Here is a 19,672-nt window from a genome sequence, read left to right as displayed (position 1 = left end):
GCTCTTAACACTAGGATATTGTCTGAAACACAATTAGGTGACGTGCATAACATTTAGAAGAAAAATCCTTTCTTCCTTTTGTAGTCTTTCACGTGTTCCTTACCAGGCAGTATCTCTCTACAGTTTTTACCTTCGCCAGGAGGGAGAAAACAAAGCCATCGATTTCTAATCCTAATCCCCCTTTCTACTGCCTCTCCTATTGATCATCACTCCATCCTTAATGAGATGAGGAATAGAGGACTGATGAAGGACAAATCTCCCTCCGTCTCTGCCGCTCGGAGCCTTTCCTCTCCTCGTCTCCTCTACTCTCCCTCCCTGATATGAGCGCTTTCCCTTCCCCTGGTGTCTTTGGATCCCTGTGGAACCAAGGAGCCCCAAGGTGCTAGAAGTGCTGTGTGTTCGTGGTGTGTCTCTGGCGATAAGGACACCAGAGTCAGACCAGGATCGGGTGTCTTCCTCCAGGGTTGAGGGTGGGTGCTGATCTGTGGGCGTCTGGGAAGCCCTCTGGGTCACTGCTTGTAAAAGGGCTATACAAAGAAAATGTGATTAGATGTACTTTGATTTGATTGACTGATCACCTTCCTCCTTCCTCCTCACAGTTTAGAATCTTGGCAGTAAAGATATCCGCCCTCCATCCCCAAAACTCTCAACACCCCCGCATCCATCCTATCCTAAACACTCCACCCACAGCCAGCCCCTTGCTCTGTCAGCGAGGGTCTAGTGTTTCAGTCTAAACAGCAGTAATGGTCCAGCCTGTGTTTGGCTTTAGAGTGCCATGTTCTGGGCTCTGAGTACCTGCTATTCTATGCTAATGGTTTCCCCCTGCTGGAGTGTAATGCTATAGCTGGGCTTTCATCCACTTGATCTTATGTAAACATTGTACAAGCTGTGGGTCTACATCTTGGTTTGTCCTGGGTGTCATTATCTGGGTTCATTACAGTGGCTGCAGACACCAGAGTAGGTTGCTTTGACCCCACTCTCTCACTTCCTGGTTAGTGTGACCTCATCTGTGATTCCTTCACTTTCTCCCAGTTTTCCGACAGTCTCTCTCAGCCCAGTTTCTCTCTGTTTAATCTCTTTCGCCCCAGTACATCTGAATCTTGTCTATCTCTCGGCCCAGTCTATCTCCATCTAATCTCTCTTAGTTTAGTCCCTGTCAGGCCAGTCTCCAGACAGGCAGGGCAGTGCCTGCAGCAGCACCACGGCAACCCTCAAACTAATATTATGGGCTGTTTCCCAGATCCACATAAAAATACTGGGAGGAAGTCGTTATTTAAATGTAAATAAATGATTGTCACTGGCATTTTGGTTGTTTTTGGTTATTTTGGTTGATGCCCGAGTTTCCCCATTGTGGGACAAACAAAGGTATATCGTGTCTTTGTTTAAGACGGTATGTTTTATGTATCCAAGATAGAAGACTGCAAAGTGTCAAATGTGATTGACTACTGTTGCCTACAGATCAGAGTTAGGGTGTGTGAACTCAGGCAGATGGAGAGGGTGTGTGTGTGAATTTGATGTGTATGTTATGAGTGTGTGTGTACAGCAGTGTGGGATTAATGTTCATCCACAATCCTATTCCCCAAGGGATTATGGGTAAACAATGACAGGGACGTGGGAGGTCTGCAGACCACACCCTCCAACCCCGACCTCAGGAACGACCCATGAGTGACCCCTGGTGTGAACCAATAAGATCTAATCATCTGCCACCAACAAACCTGTTTGGGGAAAGTCAGCTTGTGTTGTGGTTCAGCTCCAGTATTGTCTCCTACAACTGAAAACACCCCCACTCATCCAGATGAGTCTCGGAGTTATTTCCACATGTCAGTTTTAGTGAGTTTGTGACTTATTAGGCTTCCTTTCCTAGAAGGTTTCCTTTCCAGTGAAAACAAACACTAATCCACATAGTTTGACAGTACCAAACAGCAATTCTAATGTGACTCCTCTATCAAAGATCTAATCATATTGATGTGTCAGCACACAAATGAGGAGCGATAAACAGTCACTGCAGGACACAAAATGCTACAGGTTCAGTTCATGTCTGCTCATTTAAACTTTCTCTAATCGCCTTTTAATGTCTGTTAGACTCATGAATCGTCTGATAATGTCTGTCAGATGTTACCTGTCGGCTAGCAGCAGGCAAACTGGGTTCAGGACACGAGTGAGTGGCTCAGATAATGAGAGAGAATGGGGTTGCCAGATTGGGCAGGTGGTCAGGAAGAAGAAGGGGGGGTTCTGGAAGCTGCTGAGAAAGAGAGAAAGTGGAGAGAGACATTACGTTGGGTGACATTCTATGTCTCCTCTATCCTGAGCCCATAGCATGCACACACACACACACACGCACACACACACACACACACACGCACACACACACACACACACACACAGAGACTTACAGCCACTCCATCAGGGTTACCGTGGGAATGCCTGTGGCATTATATCATTCATTGAGGTGAGGATTTTAATCCTGAAACAAATGTAGACCCTGTGAGTGTGTGTATGCGTGTGTGTGTCTAAACCTCATCTCACACACATTAAGACATGGCCGACTGCGCAGTAAAGACACCCCACTGCCACTCCCACATGGAAGAGCAGACAGGATTAGCCAGCTCTATAAGAACACTAATCTGGTGACAAAACCCCTCAATAATGTCCCACTGAGAAAGAGAGAGGCGGAGACACAAGGAGAAGGATTCAATTTAAGCTGTCCCTCTAAGTTTCATATATGGAGAGGGCAAAAAGATACAGACAGAAAGAGAGAATGAGAGAATGAGAGAGACTGGCCATGTGGCGCATGTCTGCTTTTTGGCCTGTAGGACTGGTATGTTCCCTATGAACCAACACACAGTATATTAGTGTGTCACAGGACCTGCTGTATGCAGGTAGAGAGAGAGAGGCGTTCACGCTGTAAAAGCTACTTTTCTGTACGAAACAAATGTGCTTCTCCAGGGTACCAACATTCATAAAAAGATTAATTTAAATATTTTGGCAATAGTCTGAATTACAGTCCCTCTATTTGTGCTGCTTCCTTGATGCTCAAACCAAACACACATATTTACATACACACAGACACACAGAGAGCTATCCAAATCTGTGCCTTACACAGTTAACAGGATCAGCTCTGCAAAATGACTGTCCTACCATATCTCAGCCCTGCACCCATACCCCCTAAAGGCTATGTGTGTGTGTCAGGTTGTAAGTGTGAGTACAGAGTATCTTCTCTCTCTGTACAGGACTCATATGTATATATACAGTGGTGATCCTATGCTCTAATGCTATGCTAATTGTAATATTTGAATGGAAGAGCACTTTGTCCAGGACCACTGGAGCAGGCATTGACATAAAGCATCTTAAGGCACTGTGCTGGATGCTGAGCCTGAGTCTGGGGCTGGCTAACTGCACCACTGTGCTGTCTGTTTCATCTCACTTCAGCGTAAAGCAGCCTCTTTTTCTCCCCTCCCTCTCTCTTTCTCGCTTGCACACTCTCCTTCAGACAGATCTGGCTCATTAAACATCATCAGCATACTGCCTGCTGTGTGAGTGTGGATGTGTGTGTATGTGTGTGTGCACCGGTAATATATGCGCTTCTCGTTAGTATGGGAAAACATTGACGTTTTGCAAAGATCCCAGATCATGTTTTCCTCTAGTTTATGTATCAAAGGCTTCCTCCAATCAGTTCTCCAGTGTGTTTGTTTGTGCCTGTGTGTTTGTGTGGTGTGTGTTCTGGAGACAGATGTTTGTGTGTCTATGTGTGGTGTGTGTGTTCTGGAGACAGATGTTTGTGTGTCTGTGTGGTGTGTGTGTTCTGGAGACAGATGTTTGCTGATTAGACAAATTCTGACTGCCAGCTCAGCTGCCCGATTCACCTCAGACAAAAAATTGACGAAACACAGGCTCTCACGGGGACAGCTTCCTCCTTCTTTCAAACACACTCACACACACACACACTCTGCAACATAATGGTGTGTGATTGTGAAGGCAGCTCTCCAGCAGGGTTTTCCTCAGGCTGTTTATTCCTACTGTTCTGTGCAGGAGACCTTCCTCTGCTGACACACACACACACACACACCTGTCTGAGCACACTGCTCAGGCTACCTGGCACCACCCTCTCTTCTTGGTCATCAGACCAAAACTGTCTGTAGGCCTGCTCCTGACACACAGCGTGAATTTAGGGCATTTATTCAAATCCACGCATCTTTCAACATCAACATCTTTCAAGTTTCTATTTTACAATGTACAGTCTAAATACAGTAAAAAAAGAGCATAAATTAATTAATTCCTTCATATAGTGAAATGTGTTTGAAAATGCTAACATTACAGGTAAGCTGCTGCTGATCTATATCCCTAGGCAGAGCTAAATAAAACAAGACCATTTATACAATGTTAGCATGTTCATGTAGTTTCAGATCAGACACACTGTACAAGCTGAGAATGATACATTCACCTGGACTCCTCCCTCTCTCAGAATTGTATCTTTGCATATTTAAAATATTCAAAGGCTGACAGACACAAGAGGTCATCAAACACTGTCTCGCTCGCTCGCTCACACACACACACACACACACACACACGCACACACACACACACACTTTCAGTCATGCATGAGTATTACGCTCCTTCTGCTCCAACAGAAGTGAAAACAGCCCTTTAAGAAAAAAGACATGAGCCCACCAAAAACTGCATCTAATGTACTGGGACATCCTGGAGTACCCGAGTGCTCATGGGAGATGTAGTTCTTCTTGTACTAATGACTGAATGGGATAATGAGCAGGACACGAGGAGGTCTGAAGGACACCAGGACTTTGGTAGCCATATGTCACAAAATAGGCTACCTCTGAACAATACAGTGAATTTCTGTAAGAGCTTAATATTTCTACAAGCAGGAAGAATAATGACTAAAATGGCATTGATCGTTGGACATTCAGAATAGTCAATTAAGAAACAGACTATACAGCAATGAAAAAAAAAGTCACATTAAAGTCACACGAACGCCACAGAAACAAATGTAGTTCTTTAGTTGTGTCGAGCAGCGTATGCTGTCTGTGTCCACCACCTCATGTCCGACGGCTTAGAAAAGTGCGCTTCTTCCATCTTCCCTTACTCCGTCTCTCTCCTGTCTGTTCTGTTTGCTCCTTTTGCTTCCTTCCAATGGAACTCCCTCCACACTAGAAGTCTTAAGTGTGTGTATATGTGTGCCCCAAGCTCACACTGGAACCATCCCATCCTGGACTTGTTGCATCTGGGACAGCATTTCCTGTTGCAAACTAGCCAGAATCAAGTCCTGGTGTGATGCTGTCAGGATTCCTGCCCTGGCCATGTCCCTGATGAGATGAGAAACAGGAAACAAATATAGACATTTGGGGATCAGAAAGTAGAAAGAAAATCCCCTTAGCTGGAGACGCTGGTGTTGTGAAGGTGTGACCTTTAGAGGATGTACTCACTGGTGTGTGAGGCCCAGCAGGCTGTCTGGCCTGCTGTATCCTGCTGCTGCCAGACTCTCCCAATACCTCTCCATGCCAATAGCCTGCAGCCACTCCAACACTGACCAATCAGCCACACACACCTCCGGAAGCACGGACACACACACCTCAGAGCCCACAGGCCCCAGCAGAGTAGGAATGGGTCTGCAGAGAGATGGGGAGAGAAAAAACGACTGCTTAGACCCTGTGTACAGCTGAGTGTGAGGGTGAGTGTGTGTGTGTATGTGTGTGTACCTCTCAGAGCCTGTCCGTCTCAGGGTTCCTGGGTTGCGTATGAGTTTGTCCAGCATGTTGAGGATCTGGCTGAAGCTAGGCCTCTCTGATCTCTCCCTCTGCCAGCAGTCTAACATGAGCTGGTGCAGGCACACTGGGCAGTCCATAGGGGGCGGCAGACGGTAGCCCTCTTCGATCGCTTTGATCACCTGAAGAGAGAGAACGACAAGGAGAGACAGAGAGCGAAAGAGAGACAGATAGAGAAAGAGAGACAGAGAGCGAAAGAGAGACAAATAGAGAAAGAGAGACAGAGAGAGAAAGAGAGAGACAGAGAGAGAGAGAGAGAGAGAGAGAGAGAGAGAGAGAGAGAGAGAGAGAGAGAGAGAGAGAGAGAGAGAGAGAGAGAGAGAGAGAGAAACAGAGACAGAGAGAGGAGAAAATAGGTTAAAAGAGTGGTAAAAACAGTGAGTGGTATTCAGGAAACATCTTCATGTTTAGAACAGGTCATTCCACGGGAACACTGGTCTCTTAGTTGTGCTTACATCCTGGTTGTTCATGTCCCAGTAGGGCCTCTCCCCATAGGACACCACCTCCCACATGACGATGCCATAGCTCCATATGTCACTGGCTGGGCTGAACTTCCTGTAGGTGATGGCTTCTGGAGCGGTCCATCTGATAGGGATCTTCCCCCCCGGAGAATGGTACGTGCCAGTCAGCTCCTGCAACAGCCCGAACAACAGATTAGATTACAAACGCTGTATTTGGAAGTTATCAATGCTATTAGAGCTCTAGTAGGAGATTGTAATAACTAGTGTGTGTGTGTGTGTGTCGTACCCGTGTGGTGTATGCAGCCTCCGGGTCGTCCTCCAGGACTCTGGACAGGCCGAAGTCAGACACCTTACACACCAGGTTGCTGTTGACCAGGATGTTGCGTGCTGCCAGGTCTCTGTGAACGTAGCCCATGTCTGACAGGTACTTCATGCCCGAGGCGATGCCACGCAGCATGCCCACCAGCTGGATCACCGTGAACTGGCCGTCATGTTTCTGGAGGGGGCAGACAGAAGGCAGGTCTGGTGACGATGCAAAGACTCACAGACACAACACTCCTCATCTCAACACACAAACTTGTTATCAGAACACACACACACACACACACTCACCCTAAGGAAGCAATCAAGAGATCCATTCTCCATGTAGTCTGTGATGATCATCACTGGTTTGCCTAGAGAAGGAAGACACAAGCTTTATTTAGGAAAACTATAAACAACATGTAAACATCAGCAAATTGGCCTATGTCAACAACAAAAAAGTCAGACAATTCACAATTTGTCAGACTCACATCGTGTGACCACGCCCTCCAGCCTGATGATGTTTGGGTGGTCAAACTGTCCCATGATGCTGGCCTCAGACAGGAAGTCCCGCCTCTGTTTGTCAGAGTAGCCCGCCTTCAGACTCTTGATGGCCACATAGATCTCCCTCTTCCCCTGGAGACGCAGACGACCACTGCACACCTCCCCGAACTCTCCTACACACACACAGTCAATAAAATGGCAGTTTGTGTGTGTGAGAGTGTGTGTGTTTATGTGTGTGGTCGGCTCCTTACCCATGCCAATGACTCTCTCTATGTGGATGTTAGAGGCGTCAATCTCCTTGGCAAACTCGTGGACAGCCAGGTTAGGATCCTCATAGGTGAACGGGTCTATGTAGATCTTCACTCCTAGGGAGACAAGAGGAGGATAAATATGTGTGTGTGTGTGTGTATGTGTGTTTGTATGCGTGTGTGTATGTGTGTTTGTATGTGTGTGTGTGTGTGTGTGTGTGTGTGTGCAGTAGTGCACCTGGGTTGAGGTGTTTCTCCTCCTCTGAGTCCTGCTTGGCTTTGCTGTACTTGCTCCTCCTTTAAGAAAACAGCAGAGTGGAGGGAGTCAACTAAGATCTAAATGATGGATTTGTCCCATTTGTCCCTTTCTATATTATTTAGGAATTGTTTGTGTGGGTTATATATACTTCCACTGTAACTGGAGGTGAGGGAGGGGGGAGGGAGGGGGAGAGAGAGAGGGGGGGAGGGATGGAGGGAGGGAGGGAGGGAGGGAGAGAGGGAGGGAGGGAGGGAGGGAGGGAGAAGGACAAGGACTGAGGGCCTCAGGATGTTGAGGATGATATGAAAGGTGTGTCATGTTACAAAACCTGTCGGAACACAACATATTGTGTGTGTGTGTGTGTAGGCCAGGGTTATTGGGATACAGGAGCTACACTGTTGTTGTAGACACGACGATAAATCAGGCACAAGGGGATTATCACAGTCTCCACTCTAATCCCCCATGAAAGCTCCAGGTGACGTACACACACACATCACTTTACAAAGTGGTGTGTGTACTAGTTGGTGTGTTTGTGAGTGTATGTGTTTGTGGGTGTGTTTGTGCATACCTGCGGCCAATGATGAAGACTGTGGAAGAGATCAGCAGTACAAGCCCAACCCCGCTGATTGACAGCAGCAGGAGGGCGGGGTTAACTCCCTCTCCAATCAGAGGGAAAGGATCTTACAGGGGAGGAGAACACAGGCTAAGAACAAGGAAGTATTTTGTAACCACAAACCAGTTTGATGGACAACCAAAGAGCTGAAACAACAATATCATAAGGGACCCAAAGATTGTTTTAAGTGTGACAAGGAGGGTAGAGAATATGCACCTACTAGAATGTACAGCACAGTAGAGTAGAGGGTACCTGAGTTAGTTGAGAATTCAAACGGAGCGCTGAACTCTCCGTACCCGGCTGCCGTCCGAGCGCGCACATGAAACACGTACACGGTGAGAGTGTTGAGGCCCGTGATGTCAGCAGTGCGAGACAGCGTTCTCATGATGCGATAGGACCTCTCTTTCTGATCCTGAGAGGGGGAGGGAGGCCTGAGTCAGTGCCTGATGAGAAAAGTACACAAAAACACGAACTATATTTCCCAGCAGCCACTTCACCTTCTCGTAGTATTTGACTTCATAGTCCAGGATGACCCCATTGGGTCGGTCTGGCTGTTGCCAGAACAATGTCAAACTGTGCCTGGTGACATCGCTGGCTTGGACGGACGTGATAAGTGAAGGAGCTGGGAGGAAGAGAAGAGAGGAGAAAAGAGAAGAGGTTAGGTATCACAGCAGAATATGTCAACATACCATTCCAGATCAGATCGTTTCCCTCGGGTCCGCGTTTGATGTTACTGACACACCGCCCCACCATCCCTAAGCCTTGACCTAGATCACACCTCTTCATCACTTCCTTTCCTTTTCTCTTCATCATTGTCTCTGCTGCTTTTGTGTTGTTCTTCTCAGCACTGCCTGAGAAGACCTTTCTTGGCAGACCATGTTGTTGTGTCCAGGAAATGTTTAATAAGTCATGTGACCAGGGCCACACAAACTACTCTTAGAAAGTTGAAATGAGACGTCTTGTAAAGTTTTTGCAGAGCTCCTCCAGCAGACTTTCTCATACATGCTGAGGAAACTGATACCTACACACACCTACACACATACACACATAAACACACAGCACTGCACACATCATCACATACTCCTAATCTGATGATCCTCCCATCCCTTTCATGTTTCTGCCCCACCTATGAAGCTGGTCATAAGATCTATGAGACTGTGTGTGTGTGTGTGTGTGTGTGTGTGTGTGTGTGTGTGTGTGTGTGTGTGTGTGTGTGCACTCGTCTATGTGGCGCTGACCCACTTAGAGGCCACAAGCATTGTTTGTCCATTGCTGGAGTAAACACATTACTCAGGTATTCTGTTGAAGTACGAACATGCACACAAACACACTTACACTTACCAGCCTGGTTTGTGGTGACAGTCACAGACACGCTCTTGGCCGCCCCTGTGCTGTGGGGCTGGGAGACCCCGTTGCGTGCGTGTATAGTGAAGGTGTAGCGCGTGTGCGACCTGAGCTCGCTCACACACACTCTACTGGTCCTCAGATCCATCTGCTGGGGCAAGAAGACGACGTCCGGACCACAGGGCAGGCAGAACTGGACCCCAACACCTGGAGACACAGGACCAGAGGGTTCTCCAGCCTCTTCTGACCCAGGTTGGACCACAGATCCCAGAGTGGACTGACTTCCGGGTCCAGTCCACGAGCCCAAAGGCTCAGTCAGAGTGTGATTGCCACTCGGACTCCCGGTTGGACTCTCGCTGCCGCAGATCAGGCAGTCCACGCTGTATCTGATGTCAGTTCTCCCTCCCAGCCAGCGAGGGGAGCTCCACTCCAGAACCACAGAGGTCTCGTTCACCACAGAGATCAGCTGCTGCGGGGCTGAAGGGGGTTCTGGGAGACAGTGGGTGTAAATCGGAAATTTTAGCTGAGGTTGAAAATGTTAGCTTTTCAGAGTTGGAAAAACAGCGATACATTGTGAGTGGTGGAACATTACTAATGTTCCATCTCATACTCCTAAGTTGATTTTGGGATGTTTTACTCTGTGGCATGTTTTATCAGTATTTCAATGTGTCGTTATGGGAGAAAGAGAATGTTTGTGTGATTCACATTTTCTCAGGCTGCGAAAACCACGAGCTGTATATAGGCATAATTAAGTTTATGACAAACAGAAGGTTTCAGTCATCTATGTGTGTGTGCGCGACGGAGAGCTAGAGAGAGGGAGAGAGGGAGAGGACACACAGAGGACAGCAAGAGAGCGATATCATAGATAGCTAGGCAGTCAGTGTCAGAGAGAACATGACTGGCATCTTAGTCATAGGTCACTGGGTCAAAAAACAGACGCAGCATTGAGGTGTGGATGTGTATGCACTTACGTGTGCAGGGCATGGATGCAGGGTCTGTGTCTGAGCGGTAGTGACCTGGCTGGCAGTCACAGATGGTAGCAGCCTCCATGAGAGACTGGCTGTGGGGGGGACACTTAGAACACCCCCCCTCTGAGGATAACCCTCGGTAGAAACCCACTTCACATGCTAGAGAGAGAGAGAGAGAGACAGAGAGAGAGACAGAGAGAGAGCGAGAGAGACGTTCTTCCGTTTACATTCAACACAAATAGCTGCTAATGATGAATGCCCCGACATAAAATCAGCGCTAAAATTGCACTGAGAGACATTTCTCTATGGTACACTCTTTTATCACTGATTTCTTTCAAGGATGCCTTTCTTTTTAATGAGGTTCTCATCTCTCCGCGTTTGACAGTCCTCCCATTTCGGATAATCCCTCGTTTTCATCTTCCCTCCATTCCCGTTTCCAAGGGTGATGAAGTCATCCCACAGGGAGGGGAATAGGAATGCAGGAATGACAGAGCTCCGTATATGTGTGTGTGTTTGTGTGTGCGTGTTTGTCAGAGTGGTTTATGACACCCTCATCAGAAGAGGAAGTCTTCTCTGTAATTTACACACACAGACCATTCCATCCCATCTGTACAAGCAGCGATAGGATCTCTCACACACTCCAGCTCCCCCTCCCAATCACCCTCTCCAGCCCTCTCTGTTATTTTCTTCTCTAACACTTCCTCCTCATCACATGCCATCTCTCCTTCTCCCTCATCTTTTTAGTCCTCCCTGCTTCGGCGTGTGAAAGACAAAGGAACGCTTTGAAGCTTGCTAGTCGTTTATATAGCTCTATTTATCGATACTGGGTCAAAGATAGACAAGCGACACACACTGAACACACACACACAGGACACACTGAACACACACACACAGGACACACTGAACACACACACACAGGACACACTGAACACACACACACACAGGGCCACTGTGTTGCAAGTTATGGCTGTTTATAGATTTTTGCCTTCAGGTTTAGAGAGGGTTTGAGTTGATGTTTTGCTCATCCTTGCCCTCCTCAGTGACTGCTTGTGTTGGTGGAGGAGCCAGACAGTTCATTCCTCCATCCTCACCCCGCACCAGTACAGGCTTAGAGGGAGGGAGAGAGGGGCACAGACTGAAAGAGAGAGAAGTTTTCCATCTCTGATCTACTGAGGATTTCTTTGACAGGCAGGAGAGGGTTAATTACAGAGCCAGGGGGTAACTAAGCGCGCACGCGCACACACACACACACACACAAACACAATGGCCTGAGCAGCTTTTGTCCCCAGCCGTCTCTTGTTCCCCGGTACAGAGGGTAAATTGAAGGCAGGAGAGAACGTTTGAAGCCAGAGTCAGTCTTTAGCTGTCTCTCTACTGCGCCTCTCATCATTGTCTCTATCTCTCTCTCGGTTTTCTCATCATTTTGTGATCTCCCTCTCTTCTGTGTTGTGATGGTTTGAAAAAAAGGGAGCGTTGAGCTGAAATAATAGTTCCTAAGAGAGTCATTAACCCTACATGAACCCCGCACAGCACAGGGCCAGATTAGTGCTGCCACACCCCATCAAACCTCACATGCACACATCACCGTGTGTGTGTGTTTAAGTTAATAACAGGTTGGGTGTATCATGTGTCGATTTGATTGACAGCTCTACCGTCATCCATCAGGCCCTGCAAGACAGGGACCCTGCCCCTCAATAACAACCTGGTGTGTGTGTGAATAGAGAGAGAGAGAGAGACAGCCAGAGAGAGAGCCAGAGAGATCCGGAGAGAGCGAGAGAGGGAGAGACAGAGAGAGAGAGAGCGAGAGCAAGAGAGAGAGCGAGAGAGGGAGACAGAGAGAGACAGAGAGAGCGAGAGCAAGAGAGAGGGAGAGAGAGACAGAGAGAGAGAGCGAGAAAGAGAGAGAGCGAGAGAGAGCAAGAGAGAGGGAGAGACAGAGAGCCAGAGAGAGAGAGAGCGAGAGAGAGAGCCAGAGAGAGAGCGAGAGCCAGAGAGAGAGAGCGAGAGGGAGAGACAGAGAGCGAGAAATAGAGTGAGGGAGAGGACACAGAGGACAGTAAGCACCCCCATACATACATCTATTTGGAGGGTAGCCCAGGAATGTCCAGTGTCTGCCAGGAGAAGCGGGGGGGGGGGGGGGGGGGGCATTGGGATGGCAAGCGGGGGAGGAAAGGAGGAGGAGGGAGAGGAGGAGAGGTTAGGAGGAGGCGGAGGGGAGGGAGGAGGAGAGGTAGTGGGGGGCGGCAGGTGACAGAGAAAGGGAAACAGTTATGAAGCTGAGTCTGATGTCTGTGGAACCCCAACCACGCAGGCCTCGCATTCCTGCATTCTATATGTGTGTGTGTGCACACGTGTCTGTGTGTGTGTGTGGTGGAAGCGGGGGTTGGGTGGGGGGTCTATTGTGTCCTTCTCTCCCAGGTCTAACATCAGTAAGCAGTTGCCAGCCAGCCTTTGCAGCCAGACTAGCTAGAAGCTATTTGGCAGTGGAACAAGCCTCCTTCCATCTCCCATCAAACTACTTTTACTGAAGCATAGAGCTTAACTACTCTCACCCTCTCCCATCTCCGACCCCCCTCCCCCTTCCTCTCCCTTTCTCGCTTCATCCTCCTTTCTTTTCTCTCTCCTCCTGCCTTCTATCTATCCAGGAAGGAGGGGTGGAGGGGTTATTGTTGCAGCAAGCTTTTGACATGCTAATGGGTTCCCTGTTACTTTAATAGCTCTCCAATACACACGTTCTCCTTACCACTGAGGCGTTCTGTCCTCCAATGTAAGCCTCCGCTGGCAACAGAGCTTGCTCAATCAAAGAAGAAAAACCCAAAACACTTTCTGCACCGACGGCACAACCTCTTGATAAGTCTCCATGTTAAATCGAGAACAATGAACAGACTGAGATACGATCCCTCTTCAACCACATTCCTTCAGGCTAAAAGGACAAGACCCTCACTTGACGTCCGTCCGTCCTCTCCTCCCTCTATCAATCACCAGGACAGGTGGCACATCGGTGCCTCTCCTTCTCTCCGCCCAGGAGAGAGAGAGAGGACGGACGATAACAGAGGGTCAAGGAGAAAAAACAAACACGCGCGCACCCATCCTCTTAGCTTGATTTGCAATGTGCCTCATTTGCATCTAAGGTGCATGAACAACATATGTAAATGATGGAGCTGATAGCAATCAAAGGGCACCTTTTCTGACGTGTTTAGTCTCTCTGTTCCCTTATCTTCTCTCTTTATCTTCCCCTACTCCCCCCCTCCACTACTTCATCCATTCCTTCATCCCTTTCTCTCTGCCTGCCTGCTAGGACTCTTTCTCTCATTCATTCCCTCACTCACCGTCTCTATCCCCTGTCTATAATCAGGCACACAAGCACACTCACAATAATTATTCAAACTGAGCATCCCCTTGTTCTAGAGACAGAGGGAAACAGAACAGACATATCCATGTGAACACTCACACACACGTCCTAATATAATGAGCACAGTCTCATATCTGATGATAATTACCCTGGCTGACAATAATATTCCAAACAGAGCCGTTTCATTATCTCTCTCCACTCCCTCCCCCTCTCTGTCCACTTTTTCTCCTCTCTGTCCTCTCTGTCTCTCTCTCTCTCTGTCTCTCTCTCTCTCTCTCTCTCTCTCTCTCTGTCTCTCTCTCTCTTCTCCTCTCCCTCTATCTTTTTTCCTTCACATTCCCATGTTGTTCTGCGTATGGCCTACTGGTCTGCAGGTGCAGAGATGGTAAACACAAACCTGAAATCTCTCTACTAAACGCTCAGACACTAAACTAATCCCTCTCTCTCCCTCCATCACTCTCTCCTTCTCTCCCTCCCTCGCTCACACACACCCACAGTCACACCAGAATGCCAAGTTAGCGCCTCCAGAGTCGCAGCAGATGAACAGCTAGATCTGAACACAGTCCTACACCGGCCCTGAAACCAAACAGACAAAACCAATAGATCCTCTTTCTCTTCTCAGTCTGGCTGTGTCCTTCACATTGAAACGCTCTCTCTCTCGTCTCTCCTCTCCTCCTCTCTTGTCTCTCCTCTCCTCCTCTCTTGTCTCTCCGTCCCTCTCTCGTTTCCCTACGTCTCAGTCGCCTCGCAGCTGTCAAACTTTTGATGGCTTCATCAACCTCGGTCGTGACCCTGCTCTGCGCAGCTTAACGGGAGGTGTGTGTGTGTGTGTGTGAGTCATTGTGTGCGTATGTGTATGAACGCAGGAGTGTGTGTGCCTGTCAAAGTTTTGGACGGCTTCACCAACCTCGGTCGTGACCCTGCTTTCTGCAGCTTAACTGGGTGACTCTGTGATTGTGTGGGGTGTGTGTGTGTGTCAGAGTTTTTGACGGCTTTATCAACCCCAGTCTTGACCCAGGCCATAACGGGGGGGGGGGGGGGGGGGGTGAAGTTGGGTGGATAGGCTCCCTTTCCACCCAGTGACATTGCAACAATAGTGGTGGTGGTGGTGGGGGGTTCTCATTGATGCCTTCTGCCGTCAATGGCTTTTCCACAGACCCCTCCCCCCATTCACAGACTAATCCTGCCTTCCTCCTCCCCTCCTTTCCCCTTCCCCTCCTCTCCACCTCCTCTCCGTCTAACATTGAAGATGAACCACTGCACCCCTCCAACCCATCTCTTAGAACTGTTTTTGTGTGTGTGTGTGTGGTATGTAGACAAGAGTCCGGGCACGCGAGGCTGGGAGAAGGAGACACCTTTTGACCTCCTTCATGAGAAAGGAGGAGAGGGGGGGGGTTCAAACTCTCTTCTCCCTCCCTCCCTCTTTCTCTCCATCGCCTTTTCCGCAATCTCCCCACTCCCTCACTATGAATTACTTTCTCGCTTTCCCCCTCATCTGCTAACATCTCGCCCTCTCCGTCTAACCCTTTCTCCCTCTATCTCTCTCATTGGTCTTCCTGCGGCACATGAATCCTCACAGAGTAGTCACCAGTCACAGTGAAACACTCTGGCAGCTTGTGGACTCCGGAAGCTTCTTGAGAGGGTTTAGAACACCCTTGTCTCTGTGTCTGATTCATCCCTGCTATGAAGAGGGGCCCAGAGAGATAGCACTCGACATCTGCTGGGGGAGGCAGAGTCAAGGGTCCCTCCTAAATCTTGTTGAAGAGAAACGTCTTTGAGACATCAGGGACTCCCATCCCACAAACACCTCTTCATCTCCACATTCAAAAGAGAAAAGGGAGAGAGGGAGGGATGGAGACGAAAGACAACTTGGTGTCTGTCACATAAAACATTTTCCGAACCCCCGGTTTTCCTTCCAAACACACACACACACACACACACACTGATACTGTACGACTGTGTTTGTTATGCAATTGGGACAGGCATCGTAAATAATACGAGACACTGTGCAGTATTTCACTGACCCTCAATACAGTGTGTGTGTGTGTGTGTGCGCGTGATTGAGTAGAGGGAGTAACGGCCTTGTAAAACTTCTTTCATGATAGCCTGTTGCTCCAGGACTCTTTTTCCCTCCTGCACACAACATCCAAACCACCAACACTCATGTTAAGTCCTAGAGCCACGGGTAAACCGAGACCTTATATAGAGAACAATTACTCACCACCAAACATAGCCTGTGGGTTGGATAAAAAGCTATATAAAGCCATATAAAGAATGTTAATTCTGCTTGCAGCTTCCATCATTTGCAATTCCCCAAAATGCTGATCTCCAAACTGGCTAGTAGTCTCACTTAACATTTTACGCTCAGTTAGTATGAAAATGTAGAAACCAACACGGCCTACCTTGACAGGCTCCACCTTTCTCTTCATATCCAGGGTCACAAGCACATCCACCAATAGGAACCAGCCATTCTCCGTCTGCGCCGCAATACATCTTAGGCTCTTCCCTCTCCTCGGATTGGTTCACACACGACCCCCTGACCTCCACCAGAGAGGAGGTGTCGGCCCCAGTGACGGTATCCGGGAAGGTTGCCAGGTTCCGGACGGTGAGCGGACAGGTCTTATAGAAGACCCGAACGGAGACCAGGGCGATGCAGGCGCCCACGTCCTGGAAGGCCAGGTAAAAGCCCTTCCTGGTGGTGACCTTAACGTCGCGCACCTCCGTGTTCAGCTTCATGACTCGGTCGCCCACGTCCACCTGGTGACAGAAGGACAGCCGTGAGGTTAGCTACTGAGAGAGGAGAGGATGGGACTTGCTCTCTACACTGCATAGCCAGCCTCACAGGCTCTCTAAACATTGTATTTAACCTTTTAAGAAAAACTCAATAAGTGGGAGATTGAGGGTAAAGGCCAGAGATGCTGACAGAGATAACTAGAGAGGCTGACAGAGATAACTAGAGAGGCTGACAGAGATAACTAGAGAGGCTGACAGAGATAACTGGAGAGGCTGACAGAGATAACTAGAGAGGCTGACAGAGATAACTAGAGAGATTTACAGAGATAACTAGAGATGCTGACAGAGATAACTAGAGAGGCTGACAGAGATAACTAGAGAGGCTGACAGAGATAACTAAATAGGCTGACAGAGATAACTAGAGAGGCTGACAGAGATAACTAGAGAGACTGACAGAGATAACTAGAGAGGCTGACAGAGATAACTAGAGAGACTGACAGAGATAACTAGAGAGGCTGACAGAGATAACTAGAGAGGCTGACAGAGATAGCCAGATTGTGGTGAGACCTGTGTAAAACTCTCGTCAGCGGCCACTGTGTCTATCTTGGTGAAGCTGCTTTCTCTGATGTAGTCCTGCTTGGCATCATTGGACTCATGGGAGTACAGGTTAAATGTTTCCTGGGTGACAAGAAGAAAACATACAAAACAATGTTCAATTGCGATGTAAACACCTGGTTCATGGTTGTGTGCCTATTCAGTGACAGTGAATAGCCAGTAACTATCTGGAGTGAGCAGTTCCAGCAAGAAGCTCCAGAGGTACCTTGCAGGTGCCGGTGACCCCAGGCAGGCTGTTGCAGTCCCGGAGGGTGAACTTGACCTCCACATAGACCCTCTGGGCTCCAGACCTGGGGATCCAGTCCGTCCTCAACCAGTTGTTCTGACTGGGTTCTAACACGTTGCACACCTGGTAGGTTCTGATAGGAACATTCTTCTCATCCATGATACTGACCTCCTCCCACTGGCAATGCACACACACACACACACACACACACACACAACAACACAGTTAGAGATGAATATGTCAACATCATGTCAGTGATTACACAGCCCCCTTAGTTCTTTGACACAATTGACTAAGAGACTTGGACTGTGACCTTCCAAATAGCTGCATTGGCCCAAGCAAGCTTAATTGGCATTTTATTACTGCCAAATTATAATCGGCCTTCCATCACCCCACTGATGAGAGCTGTGTGTTTGTGTGAGAGTGTGTGTGGGTGTGTTTGTGTGAGAGTGTGTGTGTGTGTGCACGTGTTTGGCAGAGGTTTTAAAAGCCCTTATGGGGCATGGTGCCTTCTTTTCTTCTCTTGTTTGGAGTCTTTATAACCAGACAAAAATCACAGCTGTCGGAAAAATAAAGCATTACACTCAACCCAACTGCGCATAGATGAAGTGTGAGAGTGTGTGTGTGTTTTTGTGTGGAAAGGGATGAATATAGTGAATATGGGCTGTGAGTATGTGTGTGTGTGTGTGTGTGTGTGTGTGTGTGTGTGTGTGTGTGTGTGTGTGTGTGTGTGTGTTTAATCAAAGGCTCAGTGCGTGAGGACCAGGACCTTGTCAATCATGTGGTGTGAGAGAGAAAGAGAGCATGGTGACTGCAGAAGGAAGAGTCAAGTTCACCAGGAACTGTTAAACCAACAAAGAGGTAGGGAGGTGGATGGTGGGGGGATGGTGGGATTGAGGAGGGGGAGGGAAAAGAGGAAGGGGGGGATTTCAGCCAGAGCCTTCCAGCTACATATCTGAGCTAGACACCATCACCCAATCATCTCTTAGCCTGGCCATCATTAGTGGGGGAGCAAGGCAACACTCACCCCTCCCTCTGTGGGGCTGGCTACCCACTTCAGCTCTCCAGGGACGGTCCTTGTGTCTAGTAGCGTCACTGAAATACACGTATTCACACAGGTGAGACGGGTCACATAAGGAGAGAAACAGCAGGACACGATTTCCAAGGTCTCTCCGTTCAAGTTATGATTGGCAGTGGCCCAGGTTGAACGATTATTTTGGTGTGATAAAGTTGTAGGGTGTAAATGTTGCAGCCGAATATCGATGCGCATAATATTTAAAGGATGCCTGGAATTTTACAGTCAATGCTTTATGTAGGCTAATTAGCCACATGCCACTTTTTTTTTAAATAACAGACGATTGCTTTAACAAACATATCTTTACATACTATCTTATTCAAGTGTATAGGTTAGCTTGAACAAATTAAAGAGCACGCAACAGAATGATCGTCAGTGACCAACATGCTCAAGACCATCCAGGGGACAACGCTCTGAGCGGCGCTGGAAAGGGAAGGAGAAGGACATTCCACTAAATCCCAAAATTCTGCGTTTTCCAAATGCAAAAGCGAGTCACAATAACATTTGTGTGTTTCAAATGTGACTAAATAGCCTACGGTTCTCATGACGTGTTCCCCTATGCAGATACGGAGCAAATTCAAAAGCAGCTGAAGTCGCCCGCCCCCCCCCCCCCCCCCCCAAATACATCTACAGACTCCTACCTTCGTTTGGAGGGTAAATCCGTGAGGTAGAAACAGCACTTAAAATCCAGAATGACAAATACGACAATCGTAATAAATTCGTTGCCGCCATCTGTGCGTTATTGAAGTGTGTGTGTAATCCGTTTGCTCCGCTCACGGGCTGTAGAAGCTTCATCCCGAAGGGAAAAGTGTGTGTGTGAGTAATTGAGTGTGAAAAAGCGCTGCGAATGCTGCTGGCACGGGGCGGTCTTTCCCACTCTGACGCATGCCTCGCCATACCCACTATTATCAAACAGGTAATCATGTTGGTATAAAAACCTTTTGTAAAAACATTGTACAGCCGAGGTTTGTACCATAATGTAAATAAGTTTTCAAAAAGTTCATTCATGTACTATGAATTCATTTCTTTATTCCCCGTTCACGTTGCCTAGTATTATCATATTGCATAACATTAACCGGCAAAATTAACAGGAGTGACTTTATGACAGTATCATGACTAGGCTATCGAACAGACACCAGTTGTGACATCAGTGATAAGTGATTCATTTTGTGTTAGGGGACATCATTTAAGCAAAAC

At 48.1% G+C, this 19,672-nt stretch overlaps 1 protein-coding gene across 1 annotated transcript; it reads right to left on the bottom strand.

Annotated features, from left to right (window-relative positions):
- Positions 1-4,144: 4,144 nt before the first annotated feature.
- On the bottom strand, positions 4,145-19,365 carry LOC134036458 (ephrin type-A receptor 4-like). Its single transcript, XM_062481424.1, has 19 exons — positions 19,117-19,365; positions 18,428-18,495; positions 17,380-17,577; positions 17,127-17,237; positions 16,229-16,583; positions 10,478-10,633; positions 9,504-9,995; positions 8,660-8,784; positions 8,415-8,574; positions 8,118-8,229; positions 7,529-7,587; positions 7,294-7,407; positions 7,030-7,215; positions 6,851-6,912; positions 6,525-6,734; positions 6,233-6,409; positions 5,712-5,899; positions 5,439-5,621; positions 4,145-5,318 (listed from the first exon to the last, which is right to left on the bottom strand). Exons 1-19 carry the CDS (start codon positions 19,268-19,270, stop codon positions 5,201-5,203), a joined length of 3,228 nt encoding a protein of 1,075 aa, XP_062337408.1. The 5' UTR covers positions 19,271-19,365; the 3' UTR covers positions 4,145-5,200.
- Between the last annotated feature and the right edge of the window lie 307 nt (positions 19,366-19,672).

This window comes from Osmerus eperlanus, chromosome 16, assembly GCF_963692335.1.
Source record: "Osmerus eperlanus chromosome 16, fOsmEpe2.1, whole genome shotgun sequence".
Lineage (NCBI taxonomy): Eukaryota > Metazoa > Chordata > Actinopteri > Osmeriformes > Osmeridae > Osmerus > Osmerus eperlanus.
The sequence above is the reverse complement of the archived record's forward strand: the minus strand, read 5'-3'. Positions and strand labels throughout refer to the sequence as shown.